The following is a 20,622-nucleotide window of genomic DNA, read 5'->3' on the forward strand; positions in this document are numbered from 1 at the left end:
AAAACATACACCTATTGGATTATGCTTTCCTAATCACATCTAGAGCTTCATCCTGGAGGATATTAGTGTAGAGAGACACCACATCAAATGTAACCAAAATGATATCTTTATTTTTAATTTGTAGATGTTCTAATATGTTAATGATGTATGTGGAGTCTCTAATATATGAGGGAATAGATGGAACGAGAGGTCTTAAAAATACATCAGTAAATTTGGAAAGTGGTTCCAAAAGAGAGCCTATGCCTGACACAATTGGTCTCTGTGGAAGGTTAATCAAAGATTTATGAATCTTTGGGAGTATATAAATGGTTGGCATGCGTGGGTGTTCTACTCTAAGAAAAATACCTTCTTTGGTTGTCAAAAAACCAGCTTCAAGCCCGATATCAATGATTTAATGTTTTAAATTACTGATTGGATCGTTAGATAAAGGTAAATATTGTCTTTTAATTGTCTCTTAATTTCTTCAATGCATTGATCTTTATCCAATAGCATAACCGCACCCCTTTTATCTGCCTGTTTAATCACAATACTGTTACCTTTCTTCAGTCCTCGGCGTTACAATGGACTATAACTTAGCACTAGAGAGCCAAGTGGCATCCACAACAAAGAAAATGTTCCACTCAATGTGGAAACTCAAACGCATGAAGCAATTCTTCCTGAGGGAAACATTTCGCAACCTGATACAATCAATGGTACTAAGCCACTTAGATTACTGCAATGGAATTTATGCAGTATGTAAAGAACAAACCTTAAAGACTGCTCAAAACACGGCAGCTAGGTTTATATTTGGTAAAATGTGATTTGAAAGCACAAAACCCCTCCGCGAAAAACTACACTGGCTCCCAATCAAAGATCGCATCGCCTTCAAAATCTGCACCCTGGTTCACAAAATCATCTAAGGAGAAGCCCCGAGTTACATGACAGACTTGATCGACTTACCAATTAGAAATACATCCGAATCAACACGATCTTATCTAAATCTGCACTACCCAAGCTGCAAAGGACTTAAATACAAAACAACTTACATATCTAGTTTTTCCTACATAAGCACACAGCTGTGGAACGCATTACCAAAAGCCTTGGAAATGACGTACGACCACCTAAACTTCCGGAAATCACTAAAAACCAACCTGTTTAAAAAGGCATACCCTACCGATCCAACTTAAATGCCTAATCTCTGCAACACAACCAAACTAAAGCACGTAATGGACATAGCACAACTCTTCCGTTCTCCGCTTCCCTAATGTGGCTGTGCCACATGAACTTGATCTTACCACAACATCACCCTGTATTTGTTTACACCAGAGCCTGCAAAGGCCTCTCCAGTACTATGTAAGCCACATTGAGCCTACAAATAGGTGGGAAAATGTGGGCTACAAATGTTACAAATAAATAAATGTCTCAATTGCTTTCTTATTTTTAGAGATATTAAAGAATGGATGTTTATTCCTATTTTCCAAAATCTCAATGTCCCTGATAACCATTTGTTCAAAAGCTTGTATCATGGGATTGATTTGGGCGGGGGGCATCCAAACACTATTTTTTATAATTACAGATTCATTCTTTTCATGTACATGTTTATCCGAAAAAAAAATCCAAAATTCTTAATTTCCTAGTTAATTTAAATAAATCGATACGTGTGTTGAATACATTATATTGTGCTGTTGGAACAAAAGACAGCCCTTTATTGAGAATTGAACGATCATGTTGATTTAATTCCCTTTTAGATAAATTGATAATATTGTCGTGTAATGAAGCTGGGTGTCTAACATTTTTTATTTCCAATAATCTTCTATTTGTCTCATTTGTTGATTCATAGTTTGTCTGTTTACTAATTGTTCACTGAATTGCCTCGACCTCTCCTTCCACCTCTCCCTTGTCCCCTTCCCGTATAATAAGGTAACCTCCCTCTTTGTTCTTTTGGTGGTACTGATTAATCTATTGTTGAACCCTTTTCCCAAATTTTCCCTAGCTGAAAAACCTTCTCTGAAAGGTTAGGTCTAGGAGGTGAGGTATATAAAGGTGCTGATGGATCAAATACTTCCTCATTATCACTTCTTATTCTTTTGGATTTGCGTTCAATGACAGGACTCTTCTTCAAAGTGTTATTCTGTTTATCAAATTTATCAGCATAATTTATGTTTCTTTCTAAATCGTCTATTCCTATTATCTCTCTGATGCCATGAGTACACATTATTATACTTATAATCTGTTTCATCTCTCTTATATTTATCATATTTCATGCTTTTCACATCTTTCTTGACTCATTCTAATTGCAAAATTAAAATCTTCAAACAGATCTTTAAAGCATAAGTCATTTTCTCTTAAGGAGACCAATTCTTTATCAAGATCTTCTTTTAATTTTTCAGTTTTCTTATTCGCTGTTTGTATGATCAAAATCATTAAGTCCAGAGAGCACTTATTGAGGATTGCTTCCCATTTAAGTAAAATGTCCGCATCTTCATTATACATCTTGGGTTCCTTATTAATTCTTAGTCCTCTCGGGATCATTTTATTGCGACAATATTCCAGCAACGTGAGAGAATGTAATTCAGTACGGACTAAACGTTTATTGAGTTTAATGGCCTCCTCCCAATGGTCCATCTGGTTAAATACATTAGAACTAAAACAATCTTTCAGTAGAAGATCTTCTATATGCGTATCAGTAAAACTGATAATATTATGCCAAGGTGAAAAAGACATCTTGCCTCACAGAAAGCAGACAGAAACAAAAAAAGGCAAAGATCTGCCACTGAAATAGCAAACCAAAAGAAAAAAGCAGATAAAAAAAAACAAAAAAATGGAACAGGAGGGTAACAGAAGAAATGGAAACTAAGAACTTCACATATGGTGTTCATAAAGATTCAGTTATGTTGAAGCTTTACATGGTCTTGCCACAGCTTGAGAAAAGAGAGATATCTAAGGTTGATCCTCCATAGATTGAATTCAGGAAACAAATTTTCTTCAAAGAATAGGACTTTGTCAGAGATAGGTTGCATAAGTGTAGGCACTCACTGCATGACTGACCTTGAGACCTTGAAAAATAGGAAAATGGGCCCAATGGTGGTTCAACATTCTTCAGCGCTTCAGATTCCTCATTACCAAAAGTTATAAGCACGTGCGTAACTTAATTCTTATATTTGCCGTCAGTGCCATGCATCAATAGAACCCATGGAGGAGTGGCCTAGTGGTTCAGAGCACCAGTCTTGACATCCAGAGGTGGCTGGCTGAAATCCCACTGCTGCTCCTTGTGATTTCAGGCAAGTCACTTAACCCTCCATTGTTTCAGATACAAACTTAGATTATGAGCCCTCCAGGAACAGGGAAATACCCAGTATGCCTGAATGTAACTCACCTTGAGCTACTGAAAAGGTGTGAGGAAAATCTAAATTAAAAAAAATAAATAAATGTTAGTTCCGAAGACTAATGATTCCTCTCCAGCAGCTTCTGCCAATGTTCTATCATCAAGCAAGCGTGGCTTAAATGAATGAAAACTTCAACACATTTTCATCAATTCATGAAGAATGTCTTCATTGATTTGTTTCCAGTGCATATGCCTTTCAAAACAGCTTAGTAATATTGGAAAGTTGATCCCAATCACACCCAAGCAGATATTTTCACAGCCCCTTACTGATCAGGAGATTCACACCCCTCTCCCCAATGGAGTAATTGTGACAATTTCAATTTGCCTGTATATATGTCGCCTGTTGCATGCACTAAAATATTTTTTAAAAGAATATCAGGAGGTGTTATCACAGAACAAAGAACAGGGACATTCTCCATTTTTGGTTCAAGGAATCCTGGGAGAACCTCCTTCTCTTCCAAAAGTTAAAGATTGCACAGGGTTCCTGTTGAGCCCTCGCCATCACATGCCAGAAGCGTCTCACTGTCTGAGATTCTTACTTACCTGTTAGTCCAGAAGAAGGTGATAGAGGTCCTGTTCAAACTTCTAGAAAAGATGGAACTAAGAACACCAGATAATTTTGGGCTCTTCCAAATAAAATATAGGGGTCCTTTTACAAAGGCACGCTAAAAAATGGCTTGCGGTAGTATAGGCGCAGGTTTTGTGTGCGCTCCGATCCATTTTTTAGCAAGCCTGTCAAAAAGGCCTTTTTAAAATCTTTGCCAAAAATGCACGTGCAGCAAAATGAAAATTGCTGCATGTCCATTTTGGGTCTGAGATCTTATCACCAGCCATTGACCTACCAGTAAAGATTCACGTGGTAACTGGGCGGTAATGACCTGCCCATGCCAAATGCCTCTTGGCACATGTCCGTTATGCGTGCCTGAAAATAACAAATATTTTTCAGACTCATATATCGGACATATGCCAAAAATGAAATGACCACAAGAGCCACGCGGTAGTCGGGCAGTTACTCCATTTTGGCACGTGTTGGGCGTGGCTTACATGGCTTAGTAAAAGGGCCCCATAGTTGCGTACAGGGGATAACCTGCCTGAGCTAATACAGGATCGCTAAATGCTTTCAGCAACAATAGCTGTGCTACAGTTCACCATGAGGAAGCAGAAATTGCTTCCATTCCTACTACAGTTTTACTATCAGAAGAAAACCTAGACTGTACTTGCATACTAGACAACAATCCCAAAGATCTCAACAAAGAGACAGGGGGCAAAGTATCAACTGGCATTCCAGCTGAAACAGTCTACTTGTTTGTGACTGCACAGAGAGAACATAAGTAATATAATTCAGGCCATTCTACCTGTCCTTCTTATCAGAGATGTGATGTTCTGCCACCAGCCTGTAGGGGATCATCTCTTGAGAGAGTTTCACTGGGGATGAACTTCTAATCTCTTACTATTTGGTGTTGGTGTGCCTCAACTGGCAGGCTGATCATTACTGTTCACACCATGGCTGCAGTTTCCTTAAAGAGGCCATCTTGTTCCTGTCTGGATTCCTATATAAACCCAATCATTTTTTGGTTTCCTGGCCAGAGCTTGGAATGCATTACTTGCTGTTGCCCTGGGCTTTGGCCGGTGCTTCTCACTAGAATCCTATTCTTGTTAGATGCTTCTCGGTCCTGTTCTAGTCCTGCCTTGCTCTTCATCTTCAAGTGCCTTGCAGTTGGGATTCTTCTAGCTTTTGATTCTCTCCTCAGGTTCTGAGGTACCAGCAAATGGCTGGTAACCACCAGCACTGGAGAGCTCAAAACAAAGGGAACGTGGCCACTACAGGTGGAAGGCCCCAATCCTCCTGGACTTGGAACTTATGCAAAACTGTGCATGGACCTAACTCACCACTCTTGAGTCTCCTTTACTGATTTGAGAACAGGTATCCTTTATGCCTAATCCCAATTTTTCTTATACTAAAAACCCTTAAAATGTTTAAACAGAAAAAAAAACTATTGTAATTCTTATAGCCCAATCCTGGTAGTATTAAACTTGATTCCCTTGCCTTTATCAGCTATCAATATAAACGCTAATCAATGTGAAGGATTCTTCATCACTAATATTTCAGGATCAGAGTCTAAACTAACATTATGTCACCGCTAAAGCTCTTTCAACATCCTGTATCCCCCCTTCTCATTCCCCAAATATGTGAAAGGCTTGGTCCCCCTCCCCCCACTCCAAGTTGATTCTCTACCCTTTCCCAGATCTTCAGAACAGTCTGATCTAGCCTCCCTTTCTTAAATCCATTCAGCATTCTGGCCTGCCTTCCCTCCTCCCACCCCCATTCATCCTCCCGCCAGCAGGAGGAAAATGGTGCTTAACATTGTCAGCTTCCTGTGCTAAGTAAAGCTACTCAGGCCTATTCAGGCTCTGTATAGCCAAGCAGGCCAACATTATATTAAGCATTGCTCCTGCTGCTTGTCCTGGAATGGGGAGTACAAAGGCAAGATCATCAGAGCTGCATTTTGACTGTGCTACTCCTTTGGTTGGAGGTATGAAGTGAATCTTATCTCTACCTTCATACACTGGGTTTTACTGCCCCACAGAATTGCATGATTTTGCTCAAATCTGGTTGCACCATTCCTGTTATTGTTCACATCTGTGCAGAATGAGGAGCCAGCATCCACTCATTGTGGGCAGGTTTTGGAACCATCAGTTGTGCTTACCAAGGCCCCAGGGCAACTACCTCCTTACCCCACTCATATTACACTTCTAATGAAAGTCAGGGAAGACTTCACGTTTGTTAGCCCTCCCAGCAAGGATGATAACCTCTATCTAAGAAATTAAGAGATTATGACTACTTCTGAAAGCAATCCACCAAAAGATCTTATAATTTCAAATGGAAATAATTTGCCTTGTGGTAACTCCAAGAAGCTTGACCCTTTCACTTGTTTTCTTGCTATTTTGTCTATATCTCTTAGGTTGTATAAGCCAATGCAAATTCTTAGGTCAATGGATAAATACTTTCTTGAAGCTCCCAGTTTTCAGATAGTGAGTCTTCTTAGCCTTCGTTCATCCACTTTCAAGTTGTTGAACCAAAACTGTGGAATTCATTATGTTTAGATTTACGTAAAATTGACTCGCTATTGCAATTTAAAAACATCTCGAGACCTATTTGTTTCAGAAAGCATACTCACGACAGTTCATTCAATTTAGGCTACATGGATTTAATATGATCCTGGTTGTGAAATATGGATAAAGCTCTCATGTCATGCTATTGTTTTATATTGTATTTTATGTTATTTTTCTTAATTGTGCATGTTTGATTGTACTCTGCTATGAACAGTGGAATATTAATTTTTTAAAATAAAATACTAATTTAACCTTTCATCTTCCCTTCTAAGACTATCTGCAGTTAAGGTACATGTAAGTGCAACAGTAGCATATGACTCGCATTTAAATGAGATCCCTATTTAATACCATCTGTTAGATTCCAAACTTATGAAAGGGATTGTAGATCACAAACCTCCCAATCAAGAAACCTCCAGTGCCTTGTGACAGTAATGTGGTTCTGGCTCAGTTCATAAAACCAAACCATCCTTTGAGACCATGGAGTCAGCAGATCCAAGTTCCAGAATTGAAAAGTTCTCTTAATTGTAGTAACTTCAGGATGAAGAGCGCCATTTGTGGGACAAAGACCATAGAAGTCTGTTCGGCTTTGGTCTTAGTTCCCCCTATGTGTTTAAATACTTGAAAGATATTAATAAACAGACAAATCTTTTCAAAGAAAGGCAAGCTACAGAACTAGAGAAAATTAAATGAAGACGAAGAAAGTAATCTTAAAAAGTAACATCAGAAACTTTTTTTTTTTTTTACAGAAAAGGTGGCAGAGACCTGGAATAGCCCCTCAGTTATGGAAGTCAAAAAGGCATGGAATAAGCAAAGGATCCCTATATAGTATCAATGCAACATTTTAAATGACTTTCACACAAAGGCACAAAGAGGGGTAACCTGCATGGAGCAGCAGATAAAACTGTAGCCATCTTACTGGGCAGACTAGATGAACCTTGCTTTCCTTTATCTGCCATCATTTACTGTGTTACAGATTCTCACTTTGTGTGCTTGAATAAAATAGAAAGCAGTGGCAATGTCTGTTGCTCATTTTGTGTTCTGTATCCACTGAAAAATATTTGCAACATGGTAATCTATTCAAAGTTTTACATCCACATTGAGCCTGCAAAGAGGTGGGAAAATGTGGGATACAAATGCAACAAATAAATAAATCCCATTACTGCCTTGATAATATCTTGAAGAAGCACTAGATTTGGACAAACAGTTCTACAAAGTCAACTGCTTCTCTCTCTACCTTGTGCTGTGGGTTGACCTATGTGTTCAAAGGGCAACCCTCAGCTTGGGATTTCCTATTTTATATGGCTAATTCATCCTGCTTGTCAAAATAAGAAAATGTAACACAGTAAACGATGGCAGCACCCACCTCTCTGCACAGGTTATAGTTATTCCGGCTTTAAATACTGGTTGGCAATTTGCCATCATTGCCAAGCACATACAGGCAGTTAAATATGATGCGGTCTTGGGACAATATATTTCCATTTCCATTTATTTCCATTTATGTAGTCTTATATCCCTCATTATCCAAATCAAGTTTGATTCTATGTGGCTTACAGTGTAACAGAATCAGTTAAAGTGGTTTAAATTATACATTTTATATTATAACCAAAACTATTGCTAACAGTATTTAACTTGCTATTTCAACATTGCGATGTCTTCTCCTCCCCTCCCCCTTGAGTTCCAATCACTCTTTTTTATAGTATATAATAATAACGTGATATAGAGTATACAGATTTGATCTTCCTCTGTCTTCTCCCATTTGCGGGACACAGACTGTAGAAATCTGTTCAGTGTTGGCCTTAGTTCCCACTACTCTTGCCCGACATAACACCTCACCAGCCATGTTGTGTTGCCATCCACTTTCTATTTAGGCATCCCCTGTGTTTATCCCATGCATTTTTTAATTCCCTTACTGTTTTTGATTCCTCCACCTCTCCTGGAAGGGCATTTCAAGTATCCAGTATCCTCTCTGTGAAAAAGTTGCTTACATTTTAAAAGGGGTTTTCCTATAGATAGCAGGATAAATCAAACACATACTCTTCTACCCCAAAGGGAGGTGACATATAAGCTTTGCATTAAACAGAGGGGACTTGTGAGATAGTGGTTGCTTGGGAAGCCACACACTTGTTCAAACACACACTTCTAGGGTTTTCTGAATGCTGTTCATATTGGCACCACTGAATGTCATTACTTGCTTGTGTTTCTAATTTATCTTAATATCTGTGGAGAACTCCAGTTACAGATAAGTAGCAACATTTAACTGTGTGGTATTCATCAATGTGTTTTGCTGATATCTATGAACTGCACTTTCTAAACAAGTGATCATGCTCTTTTACTCTCGCATGTGCTGTCCCTCAGGAACCCATACGCCAATGCTTTTCAACATTTTCCTTGCACCACTTCTTACATAATTCAGTCTTTAGATGTAACATCGTAAGTCTATGCTGATGACGTCCAGATCTTGGATAGGATACATAATAACACCCAGGAAATAGGAACTCTGAGCAAGAAACTATCCTATATAACTGTGCACCAACAAAAGCTTAAATTGGTAAATGCCTGGAATGCCCTCCCTTATTAGGTGGTGGAGATGGCAATGTTAACGGAATTCAAAAATACCTGGGATAAACACAAAGGAATTCTGTATGGAAAGAGAATGGAACCAAACAAACTCAGTGGTGCTTAGATGGCGACTCCACTATTGGGAAGCAAAGCCAGTGCTGGGCAGACTTCTGTGGTCTGTGCCTGAAAATGGCAAAGACAAATCAAGATCAAGTTTGCATATGTAGTATCGTATCATACCTTACGCTATGAATTTATCTTGTTAGGCAGGCTTGGATGGACCATATAGGTCTTTATCAGCCATTTACTATGTTGAATCCTCAGAAATCACATGCACTGTTAATTAGATATAAAGATCCTCCCGCACTTGCCACTGATATACTATTAGCACAGACTGGTTTATTCATTGGTCATCTCCAGCTTAGATTAATGCAACTCTCTTCTCTAGGGTACTTGCAATAAGGATATACAGTGCAATCCGCTTAAGTGCAAGGGTCTGGGACCAGAGAAATGCATGCAGTTAACCGGAGCGTGCACTTAACCGTTGTGACCCAAAGAAGCTTGACATCTGATAAACATATGTACAGTACTGTTTATTATTATACATACAGTATACAGTCTCCGTTAACTGACGTTAGGCTTACTTGAAGTAATCAGTTATAGTCCTCTGTACACTATTGGGTCTGTGAGTTCCATAGACTAAGTCTGCCAGACGGTAAAAACTGTCATAGCACTGACATCCAGTGGCCTCCAGATAGGCCTGCACGGTGTTGAGACTCTCCAGCACTCTTGCAAAAGTGACAGGAGGAGGTTGTTGAATTTCGTCAGCATGTGCCTCGCTGCTTATTTTATCATCTGTTTCATCATCAGCCGTTGTTGCCTGCATGTAGGCACATATCTCGACATCAGTGTGGTTGTCAGCTGTTTGTAGATCGTAATCAACAGCTACGTAGGGATGAAACTCCTTTTCAGTATCACCGGCTGGGATGTCAATAACCTGTTCATCTGACGCATTTGCAACATCTGCGTCCCTCTCCACATCCTTAACAAAGCTTGCCCACTTGTAGCAGTTCACAATGGTTGCCTGTGTAACATGATTCCAGGCTTCTTTCTGCATATGTAGGGAATCCAACAGTGATAGATTACGAACCAGTTCAACAGCACGTTTATCCTTGCCAGTCTGGTCATCCATAACGCTCATCAGACAACGTAGCACAAGAGCCCGATAATGATGTTTGAAATTGGCTATTATGCCCTGATCCATAAATTGGATCAGAGAGGTAGTGTTTGGTGGCAGGAAGACCACCTTGACGTTAGACAGCTTGACATAATCCCTGTGTGCAGCACAATTATCACAAAGCAACAAAATCTGACAATTTTGCGCCCACATTCTAGTGTCTAACTTCTTTAGCCACTGCTTCCAAATTTCCCCAATCATCCATGAATTTGCATTAGCCTCATATGACACAGGAAGTCGCTTAACTTTCTTGAAGCAAAGGGTTGTTTGCTCTTTCCAATGACGAGAGGTTCCAACTTCTCACTCCCATCCATATTGCAGCAAAGGAGGATCGTCAGTCGGTCCTTCAACGTTTTACCTCCAGTAGTTTCGGCATTTTGAATGCAAGTGTTCCATAAGGAATTGCTCGCCAGTAGAGACCTTTTTCTTCAGCAGTGAAAATGTCACAAGGTGCAAACTCGTTCAAGATGGTAGGAAGAAGTGAAACAACCCAATTTTCAGCACCAAAGTCATCAGCGTCTTGTTTCTCACCATGCTGTTTCTTGAATTTTATGTTGTTCCTCTCCTTCCATCTTTCCAACCATCCAACAGTGACTTTGAATTCAGTTAATCCAAGACTTTCAGCTAGCTGGTTAGCTTTCTCCATAAGCAGTGGACCACTGACAGGAAACTGCTCCTGACTCTAGAAAACCACCGAAGAAGAGCATCTTCTACCTACTCAGCTTCCCCCCCCCCCCCCCCCCCATTTTTGTTTCCGTTGTAGATTTGTATTGTTTTGCCAGGCTTTCACAAGCTGGTCTTTCTGCTTCAAGACACGTGAAATTTGACTGGGATTGACACCATATTTTTTAGCAATAGATGCTTGACTTTGTTTTCTAATTTTTTAAGAACTTCTATTCGTTCAGCCAGTGTTAAAGTCTTACAATTCCGCCACGACAACGACATTAACGACAACCCCAGTGTACACGCTAACAACATTCTTTCGCTTATTCTGCCTGTGGCAGTTAAAGGGGTGGTAAATTTGAAATCTCGTTGGTTGTCACGCGCCAATCGGCTTCCATATTCTGTGTGCGTGCTTATGCGGAGTCTTTCTTTCAGAGAAGTGGTCTTAAACCATGCATATAAGTGAATCTTGCAGCACTTATCAGTGGTGCGCTAAACCGAAGTTTGTCCCCATAGAAATTGATGGTGTCAAAAACAGGACCGAAGTATGGCAAGCAGTTAAACAGAGCATGCGCTTATCCGACGTGCACTTAAATGGAGTGCACTGTACATAGATTACAACTTGTTCAGAATACGGCTGTTAAGTTGTTAACTGGGTCCTGAAAATTTGACCTCGTTAACTCCACTTCTTTGTGCTGAACACTGGTTAGCAATACACCACTGGATTTCTTACAAAATACTCCTACTGGTATATAAGATCCATTACAGTAGGCACCCATTATACCTCTCATGTCTTCTGATTCCTTATTCAGCTTCCCATCTACTGTGCTCCTCACAACTTCAACAGTTATTTGCTGAAAGAAGAAACTACTTAGTTATGATTTTGTGTGACGCTGTATTTTTAGTATAGTGTGCTCTTCCCTTTGGAATGCTTTCCTTTCTTCATTTGTATTCAGAAAGTTTCTTGACCAGATTCAAAATAGACTTAAAAACTGTTCTCTTTATAGACACGTTTGAATGAGATCAGCTGTCTTCAAGTCTGGCGGCACTGTCTTTGGGGCAGATGCAGGAGTGTGAAACAGACTATTTCTTTTCATCTTTAATTTGTAATTAATATGGATTTCCTTTTCTATATTTTAAATTGATTTGCAGATGTGTATTTGTACAAAACTCTGAAAGCCTGCTAAAGGGTGGTATATCAAATTGAAATAAAACTTGAAAGTCTAATCTGACAGTGTTGTTGTAGTACACTGTCACACAGAGAGGCATATTTTCAAAGCATTTAGACTTACAAAGTTCCATAGTAACCTACAGAACTGTGTAAGTCTGTGCTTTGAAAATGAGTCTCAGAGCGATCTAAAATGAAGCAACAAGTTCTAGTCAGATTGTTCATATTCCTGAGATCTGTAGAGATGCCACAACTTAAATGAGAAATATGTGCAGATGCACAGTAGTCTAAATTGGGTACATCCACCAAAGAAATTGAAATTTGAGTTTGGTTGTGAGATTTTTTTTGTTGCATTTTTTAATAGAAATTTGTAATAACAAAAGGTGTATTCTTTTGTTTTTGTATGTTACAGAACTAGGAAAAAGTCAGTCAAGTCATACTGAACAACCTATGAATAACAGAGACCAGTCTGAATCTACAGCAAAAGCAGAAGGCACGGAAAAGAAAAACACATGCAGTCCTAAACTGCAAGCTACATCAAATAAAGTAGAGTGCTCTTATTTTTTTTCTTATTTTTTAAGAACAAGCGAAAGCAAGTTTCATTTCTGCTACATTCAGAGATTTATTTAGCTTTTCATATTATTTTGCCTAATAGTAGAAAAGTTATTTTTGTAATCAAACTTGATTTTCTTCTTCTCTTTGTAACTTTGCTCCAAGATTAAGTATTCTGGCTAGCAGTCTATTTTTCTTCTTCTATGTTAAATGTTCTAGTTCCAATCTTAACTGGTTGCCCTTGTCTGTACTTTCTCCAGCTCTGAGCTTTTTCATGGCAGTGAGACCAAAACTCTTTTTATTAGCATTTTCCTGACGTTTTATATTGTTGTAGAATCACGGTACTGTCATTGTGGGGCCCTTTTACTAAGCCGTGGTAAAAAGTGGCCTGTGGTAGTGTGGGTGTGTGTTTTGGGCTACCCACGCATTAGCCCTCTCATGCCTTAGTACAATCGCCCCTGTGTGTAGCTTCTATTTTTACTCAACCAAGTATATGCCTAGCCTTTTGTAAATCAACTATAAAATCATAGGAAAATGCACTTATCTGGCTGCAAATACAGCAGGAACAGGCATTTGACAAAAAAAACGCATGCAAAAAATATAGTAGCATTTCTTGGAGCTTTGAACATGTAAGTAGCTGATTTTGCTACAAACGCATATATGTACCTGAATTTACAAAACTACATGTTCAAGAAGAGCCAATTAATGAGACAAGCTCCAAAGCGAACGTATAGTGCATCCCCTGGTGGGAGGTCCTGGCTACAGGAGTACTTCCTACTTCACCAGGGTGATGCTCTCCTTTTAAGAGACCTCCCTCCTCCAAGGCAGCACAGGGGCTGTCAGACTGGAGGTAGGACTTCTCTACAGTATCCCTGTGGGTCTCCTCTGTGTACCTCTATGTCTCCCTCAGTCCTCCAAGTCTGCTACTATAGCCTCAAGAGAACGGGCTCGTTCTCTGAGAGCTACCGTGTTTCCCCGAATATAAGACACTGCCTTATATTAATTTTTGCGCCCAAAAAGGCGCTAGGTCTTATTTTCAGGGGATGTCTTAATATTTAGAGGAAACACGGTTGGCCCGCCCACCTTCCCTCCGTCGCTCCTGCAACTACCGGTAACCCCCCACCCGAGGTCGCCCCCCCCCCCACCCGAGATGGCGCTCCCACCCGAAGTCGCCGGACCCCAACCCCCTCCGTCGCTCAGAAACTAACCTGAACTTAAGCCTCCTTTCACTTTCCTTCCAGTTCGCAGGAGCAGCAGGGCAGGGCAGGCCTCTCCTTCCTTCCGAGCCCCACCCTCGCCTGACGTTACGTTACGTCAGGCGAGGGCGGGACACGGAAGGAAGGAGTGGCCTGCCCTCCTACTGCTGCTGCTTGCTGCGAATTGGAAGGAAAGTGAAAGGAGGCTTAAGTGCAGGTTAGTTTCGGAGCGACAGAGGGGGTTGGGGTCCGGCGACTTCGGGTGGGGGCGCCATCTCGGGTGGGGGGGGGGACGACCTCGGGTGGGGGGTTAGTTTCAGAACGACGGAGGGGGGCCCGGCGATCTCAGGGGGGGGGGACCCTACTTACCGGGAAAAACAAAACTTTGCTAGGCCTTACTTTCGGGGGAGGCCTTATATTTTCTAAGGGCACCAAAAACCTCGGTAGGTCTTATTTTATGGGGATGCCCTATTTTCGGGGAAACACGGTAGGAGTTCTTTGCATCGGGTACAAACATATAACCTCTTACCAACTAGGAGATAATCATACATGTGACAGTGCAAAAGACTGGCTAGCACCCCTCTCATTGCTGGATTGCTGTCTGCATCTTAGTATTATTGAGTTGTTTAATGATTTAAAACTTGCTAAGGCAGTAAGGATATTAGACTATTAACATAGTAGATGACGGCAGAAAGAGACCTGCACGGTCCATCCAGTCTGTGGTATATTGTGTGATTTATTTAGTGTTTGTTTCTTAGAAAGTAATAAAATGTAATTAAAACTCTGTAAGAGGACTCCTCTCCTGTTATCACATGCCAAAGAGCAGACCATTGCGATGCCTCTGTGGTGGAGCACTTTTTAGGCCAGACCACTAAATCAATATCCTTTGATTCTGCATTTTTTTGAAAATATCTTTGTATGATAAATACAAATCTTTTCAAGTTAAAATGATCAGACAGTTCAGAACCATTTTTTCCTGAATTCATCACACTGTGTTCCTGCTATTATTTCTCTGAGATAATTCATTGTTTTCTCGTTTACTAGTCACTTCAAAATGTATCTTGTTAGGCTGATTGTTAACCTGGGTCAGTTCTTCCCCTCCCCGTCTTCCAAATGGAACTACATTTATTAATCAGCTTATGTAACCTGTTCCCAAAGAATCACTGAAAATTAATGATTGTATGTGTTATGAGCAAAGATCATCATAATCTTGTGTGCAATTTTTTTTAAGTTTAAAGCCTTGTTCATTTTTATCTTTCACAGCTATTTCTTAACATTTTCTTCAGATGTCATCCCAGACAATATGGTACTCATTTTCAGCCTGTGCTGTCATTTCCTTAATATGTATGTTCAGCACTGCTCCCTGTATAGGTAATGACACTGAATAAGAATGTACTGCAGTGATTATGCCAACACAATCCATTTAGTTAATGAAACAATAACTTACCTGTTTAATGGCTGAGTATTACTACTAAATTAATAATTTCCAGGACTGCCTCCATCCCATCCCGAACCTAGCTCACAGTTATATGGATAGTATCTGGTTGTTTAACAATTTAAACAGCCCAGTATTTTCTGATTAACTTTTAAAAACTTATGAATAGGGAAGTTGTACTAGCTGCCCATATTTTCTCCACCTCTGGCCATCTTCAAATCTAGGCTAAAAGCCCACCTTTTTGAAGATGTTTATAATGCCTAACCCCAGTTCACTTGTTCAGTACCCATGTCTGTTGTATCATTCCCACTTTAAGTAATTCTCTTATCCCTTGATTAGATTGTAAGCTCTGTCAAGCAGGGTTAGCTTAGCAGAGTTTAAAAAGGGGTTGGACGGTTTCCTAAAGGACAAGTCCATAAACCGCTACTAAACGGACTTGGAAAAATCCAAAATTCCAGGAATAACATGTATAGAATGTTTGTACGTTTGGGAAGCTTGCCAGGTGCCCTTGGCCTGGATTGGCCGCTGTCGTGGACAGGATGCTGGGCTCGATGGACCCTTGGTCTTTTCCCAGTATGGCATTATTTATGTACTTATGTATGTACTCTTACATGTTCAAGTTACAACGCTGTGTAAATCTAGTATCACTATAGAAATGATTAGTAGTAGTAGTAGGATTCATAGGTATTACTTTTTTTCTGTACAGTCCTCCTCCTCAACACTTTATCCTTCTTTTCATAGATGATTTTGTTGATGTCTGATTTTTTTGCCTATAACCTCTGCAATTTTTTTTCAGCTGCTGACTTTCCACTGATCCTTTCAAGTGGTGTTTATTTTTTACATAAGAACATAAGAGTTGCCATACTGAGTCAGACCAAGGGTCTATCTAGTCCAGTATCTTGTTTCCAGCAGTGTCCAGTCCAGTGGCGTAGCCAGACTGCCAATTTTGGATGGGCCTGAACCCAAAGTGGGTGGGCACAAAATTTTCTCTCTACCCCCCTCCCCCAGCAAAATTTAGTCACGCTAATCAGATGCATTTGTCACACAGGGTAAAGTGCTGCTTTTCAGTGCATCAGATTTCAGAAAATTTATTTAATAGCCTAACACCCTTTTCAGTGAGCTTTCAGAGGCCAAAACCTCCTGCCTCAGGTCAGTATAATGCTGTTATGGTATCCTCGCCTGACCTAAGGAAGGAAGTATTGGTCTCTGAGCACAGGTACCATATTACTTTATCCTAAATTAAAAATAAAATTATTTTCTTTACCTTTCTTGTATGGCCATTTACTTTTTCTCATTGTGTCGCTCCCAGTCTCTAGATTCTGCTTTCCTTTATTTCGCTTAACTCTTCTGCCAGGTTTTCCTGGCCATTTGTCATTTTTCTCTCCTTTTTCTTTGCTTTCTTCAATATTTTTCTGCCTCTCTCTCTCTCTGTCCTGATTTAATTCATTCTTACTATCCATTCTTTAATTTCCTTCATCTACTTATGGCTTTTCATCTTTTTCTCACCCTTGTTCTCCCCATGCCCCTTCCTCTTATTCTCCAGTCTTTCACTACTCCCCTTTTCCATCCAGCAGCTCTCCTCTTTCTCTCCCCATCTATCCAGTCTCCCCTCTCTCTCCCCATCCTTCCAGTAGTCTCCCCTCTTTCTTTCTGCATCCTTCCGTCCAGTGTCACCTCTTTCTCCCTACCCTTTCATCCAGCGTCTTCCCTCTTTCTCTCCCCATCCTTCCATCCATCTACCCTCTCTCCTGATCCTTCCATCTAATGTCTCTCTCTCCCTCTTTCTAACCAGTGTCTCTGTATCTCTCTACCCTTTTCTGTTCAGTGTCCCTTCTCTCTCCACATCCTTCCAGTCTCTCTCCTTTCTCTCTGCATCCTTTCATCCATCTCCCCTCTTTCTCTCCCCATCCTTCCATCCAGAGTCTCTCTCCCCATCCATCCGTTTTCCCTCTTTCTCTCCCCATCCTTCCGTTTTCCCTCTTTCTCTGCCATCCTTCCATCTGTTTTTCCTCTTTTCTCCCCATCCTTTCATCTGTTTTCCCTCTTTTCTCCCCATCCTTCCATCTGTTTTCCCTCTTTTCTCCCCATCCTTCCATCTGTTTTCCCCATCCTTCCATGTTTTCCCTCTTTCTCCCCATCCTTCCATGTTTTCCCTCATTCTCTGCCATCCTTCCATCTGTTTTCCCTCTTTTTCTCCCCATCCTTCCATGTTTTCCCTCTTTCTCTGCCATCCTTCCATCTGTTTTCCCTCTTTTCTCTTTTCCTCGAGGCCCGCCCTGCATGCCAGCACTAGCCCCAGCTCCCATTGCCGGCCACTGCTGCTTTTCCTGTTAAGCAGCAGGGCCGGCGCTACAAAAAGAAGAAGTGCTAACGCTAAGGACGAAAAATGTTTTTAAAAAAAAAGCGCGGCACCGGCAGGCACTGTCTAGGCAGCCTTGAGGCATTGGCTGCTAGCTCTGCAGGCTCCTCCCTTCTCTTACGTTACTGCCCCTGCGTCGCTCCAGGGGCAGTGATGTAGGAGACGGGAGGAGCCTGCAAGCCAGCAGCCAATGCCTCAAGGCTGCCTAGACAGTGCCTGCCAGTGCCGCGCTTTTTTTTTAAAAACATTTTTCGTCCTTAGCGTTAGCGCTTCTTCTTTTTGTAGCGCCGGCCCTGCTGCTCAACAGGAAAAGCAGCAGTGGCCGGCAATGGGAGCTGGGGCTGGGCGGGCCTGAGCTGAAATTGGGTGGGCCTGGGCCCAGCCACGCCCACCCGTAGCTACGCCCCTGGTCCAGTCCATGTTACAAGTACCTAGCAGGGTCTCTAAAAGTAACAAGATTCCATACTACTTAATCCCAAGGATAAGCAGTGATTTCCTCTTAATAACTGTTTATGGACTTTTCCTTCAATAATTTGTCCAAACATTTTTAAACCTACTTACATTAACTGCTTTTAGCATTTGCTCCGGCAATGAGTTTCAGAACTTAACTGTAGATTGAGTGAAAAAATATTTATGCCTTTTTGTTTTAAATGTGCCACTGTGTAACTTCATAGAGTGTTCCCTAGTCTTTGTACTTGAATCAATGGTTTGCTATTTCAAAATGTTTACCCATTCTACTCCAGGGATTTTATAGACCTCTATCATATCTTCCCTCAGCCATCTCCCAAAGGTGAAAAGCCCTAATCTTTTTAGCTTTTCCTCATATAAGAATCCATCCGTTCCCTTAATCATTTTAGTTGCCCTTCTCTGTACTTTTTCCAGTTTCACCATATCCTTTTTGAGATGTGGCGACCAGAATTGCACACAGTACTTAAGGTGCGGTCTCACCATGGAGCAATACAAAGATATTATGGTCTTCATTGATGTATTATCTATTCTCCGAGGACAAGCAGGCTGCTTGTTCTCACTGATGGGTGACGTCCACGGCAGCCCCCTCCAATCGGAAACTTCACTAGCAAAGGCCTTTGCTAGTCCTTGCGTGCCGATGCGCACTGCGCATTCGCGGCCGTCTTCCCGCCCGAACCAGCTCGTGTTCGTCAGTCTTCTTTTGTCTGCGCTCGGGACGGTCGTGTTTTACCGCCGTTTCATGCCCCTCAAGTTGACCTCGCGCGTCTTCGCGATTTTCGCTAAAAAAAAAAAAGAGAGAGACCGATCGGTCTTTACCCTTTTCCCGGGTTTCCAGCTTTTTCCCCGTCTAAGTTTCCTTTCGCTTTTGGGACCGGCCTATTTGGCCTTGATTCGGGTTTTTCTCCCTTCTTTTTGGTGCCCTTCATCATCATCGCGAATTTTGATTTCGCCGGTGTGATTTTTCCGCGCATGTCATCAAAGTCTTCCAGTGGCTTCAAGAAGTGCACCCAGTGCGCCCGGGTAGTCTCGCTCACTGATAGGCACGCTTCGTGTCTTCAGTGTCTGGGGGCTGGGCACCGCCCGCAGGCCTGCAGTCTTTGTGCTCTTTTAAAAAACAGGACTCAGGTAGCGAGATTGGCCCAGTGGAACGCGTTGTTCTCGGGCTCTTCAACGACAACAGCACGGGCATCGAGTGCATCGACGTCGACAGCATCGAAGTCTTCGGCATCGACTGCATCGAGGCCTCTACCTTCGGCATCAACTGCATCGAGGCCCCTACCTTCAGCATCGTTGGTACTGAGGTATCGAAAGGCTGCGTCGACGTCAGTGGTACTGGGACCTCCGCTACTGCTGATGTCGTCGGACGGTGGTGCTTCGTCTGGAGTGCAGGTGAGGGCTTGTCCATTCCCCTGCTGGTGGCGGTGAGCCTTCGGGTGGGTCTCCCCCTGCCCTGAGGGCTCCTGCGGTACAGCCCCCCCCCCCCCCCCCCCCCCCCCGAGATCGACCTTCTTCGGCCTCGGCCCCGAGGAAGCGACAGTTGGATTCTACGTCCTCCTCGTCGGTACCGGGAAGCTCCGGTGACATGCTTCGCTTGAAGAAGTCTAAGAAGCATTGTCACCGGTCTCCTTCCCGTCTCGGTACCGAGAACTCTGGGTCGCCGAGGCAGTCGGCACCCAATAGGCATCGGCACCGGGAGGACCGCTCACCCTCTGTTCAGGAGGTGTCGATGCGCTCCCCCTTGGACAGCCCGGCACAGCATCCACGCCCGGAACAGACTCTGACATCGACGCCTGCATCGGCTTCTCAGTCTTTCTCCACAGCCGCTCTGCACGAGAGTCTCCGGGCCGTTCTTCCAGAGATTCTGGAAGAGCTGTTGCGCCCTTCCCCTCCGGTACCGGGGGTGCTTGCGCCTCTGGTACCGTCGAGTGAGGCGCCGGCTGGCCCCTTGCCCGAGGTGAGGTCTCCGGTACCGCTTGCGGTACCGGCTACGGCCGCCTCCCAGGCAGACTCCCCGACGACGTCGGTGGAGGGAGCTTCGCCGATGCTGGCGAGGGAGCCCACCTCTCGATGCTCCTACCGTGGCCGTGTTTCCACGGAGTCGAGTCGGGCACGGCTTCAGACGCAGGTTCGTGAACTTGTGTCTGATACCGATGGTGAGACACATTGAGACACTCCTCAGTGGTTCACTGAAATCATCATCAGTTCAAATAATATCTCATCTCTTTAATATCTTACAAAAACATTTAAAAATGTTTTTACATTTTTATAAAAAGCTGCTTGGCTTTATCAGCAGAATATTAATCAGCTGAAGGACCCACACCAACATGATCCATGTTTTGGTAACCTGTATTGGGGCTTGGTCCTGTAAATAATAAAATTTGCTTTAATGCTAGTACAATCAAATGCAGTAGAATTATAAAAACTAAAAACTCACGCTTAACATATCTTCCTCACTAACCTCAGTTTATTATCTCATATATCCGTTTTCAAAATGGCGACCAGGACTA

The 20,622-nt window shown here is 42.1% G+C and overlaps 1 protein-coding gene across 1 annotated transcript in view; it reads left to right on the top strand.

The window, feature by feature from the left end:
* Positions 1–20,622, top strand: part of BRDT (bromodomain testis associated) — a 296,166-nt gene that overhangs the window by 249,934 nt on the left and 25,610 nt on the right. Inside the window, 1 exon segment of the mRNA XM_030206522.1 lies at positions 12,518–12,651. Coding sequence (XP_030062382.1) covers positions 12,518–12,651 — 134 coding nt within the window.

This window comes from Microcaecilia unicolor, chromosome 6 (genome assembly GCF_901765095.1).
Source record: "Microcaecilia unicolor chromosome 6, aMicUni1.1, whole genome shotgun sequence".
Taxonomy (NCBI): domain Eukaryota; kingdom Metazoa; phylum Chordata; class Amphibia; order Gymnophiona; family Siphonopidae; genus Microcaecilia; species Microcaecilia unicolor.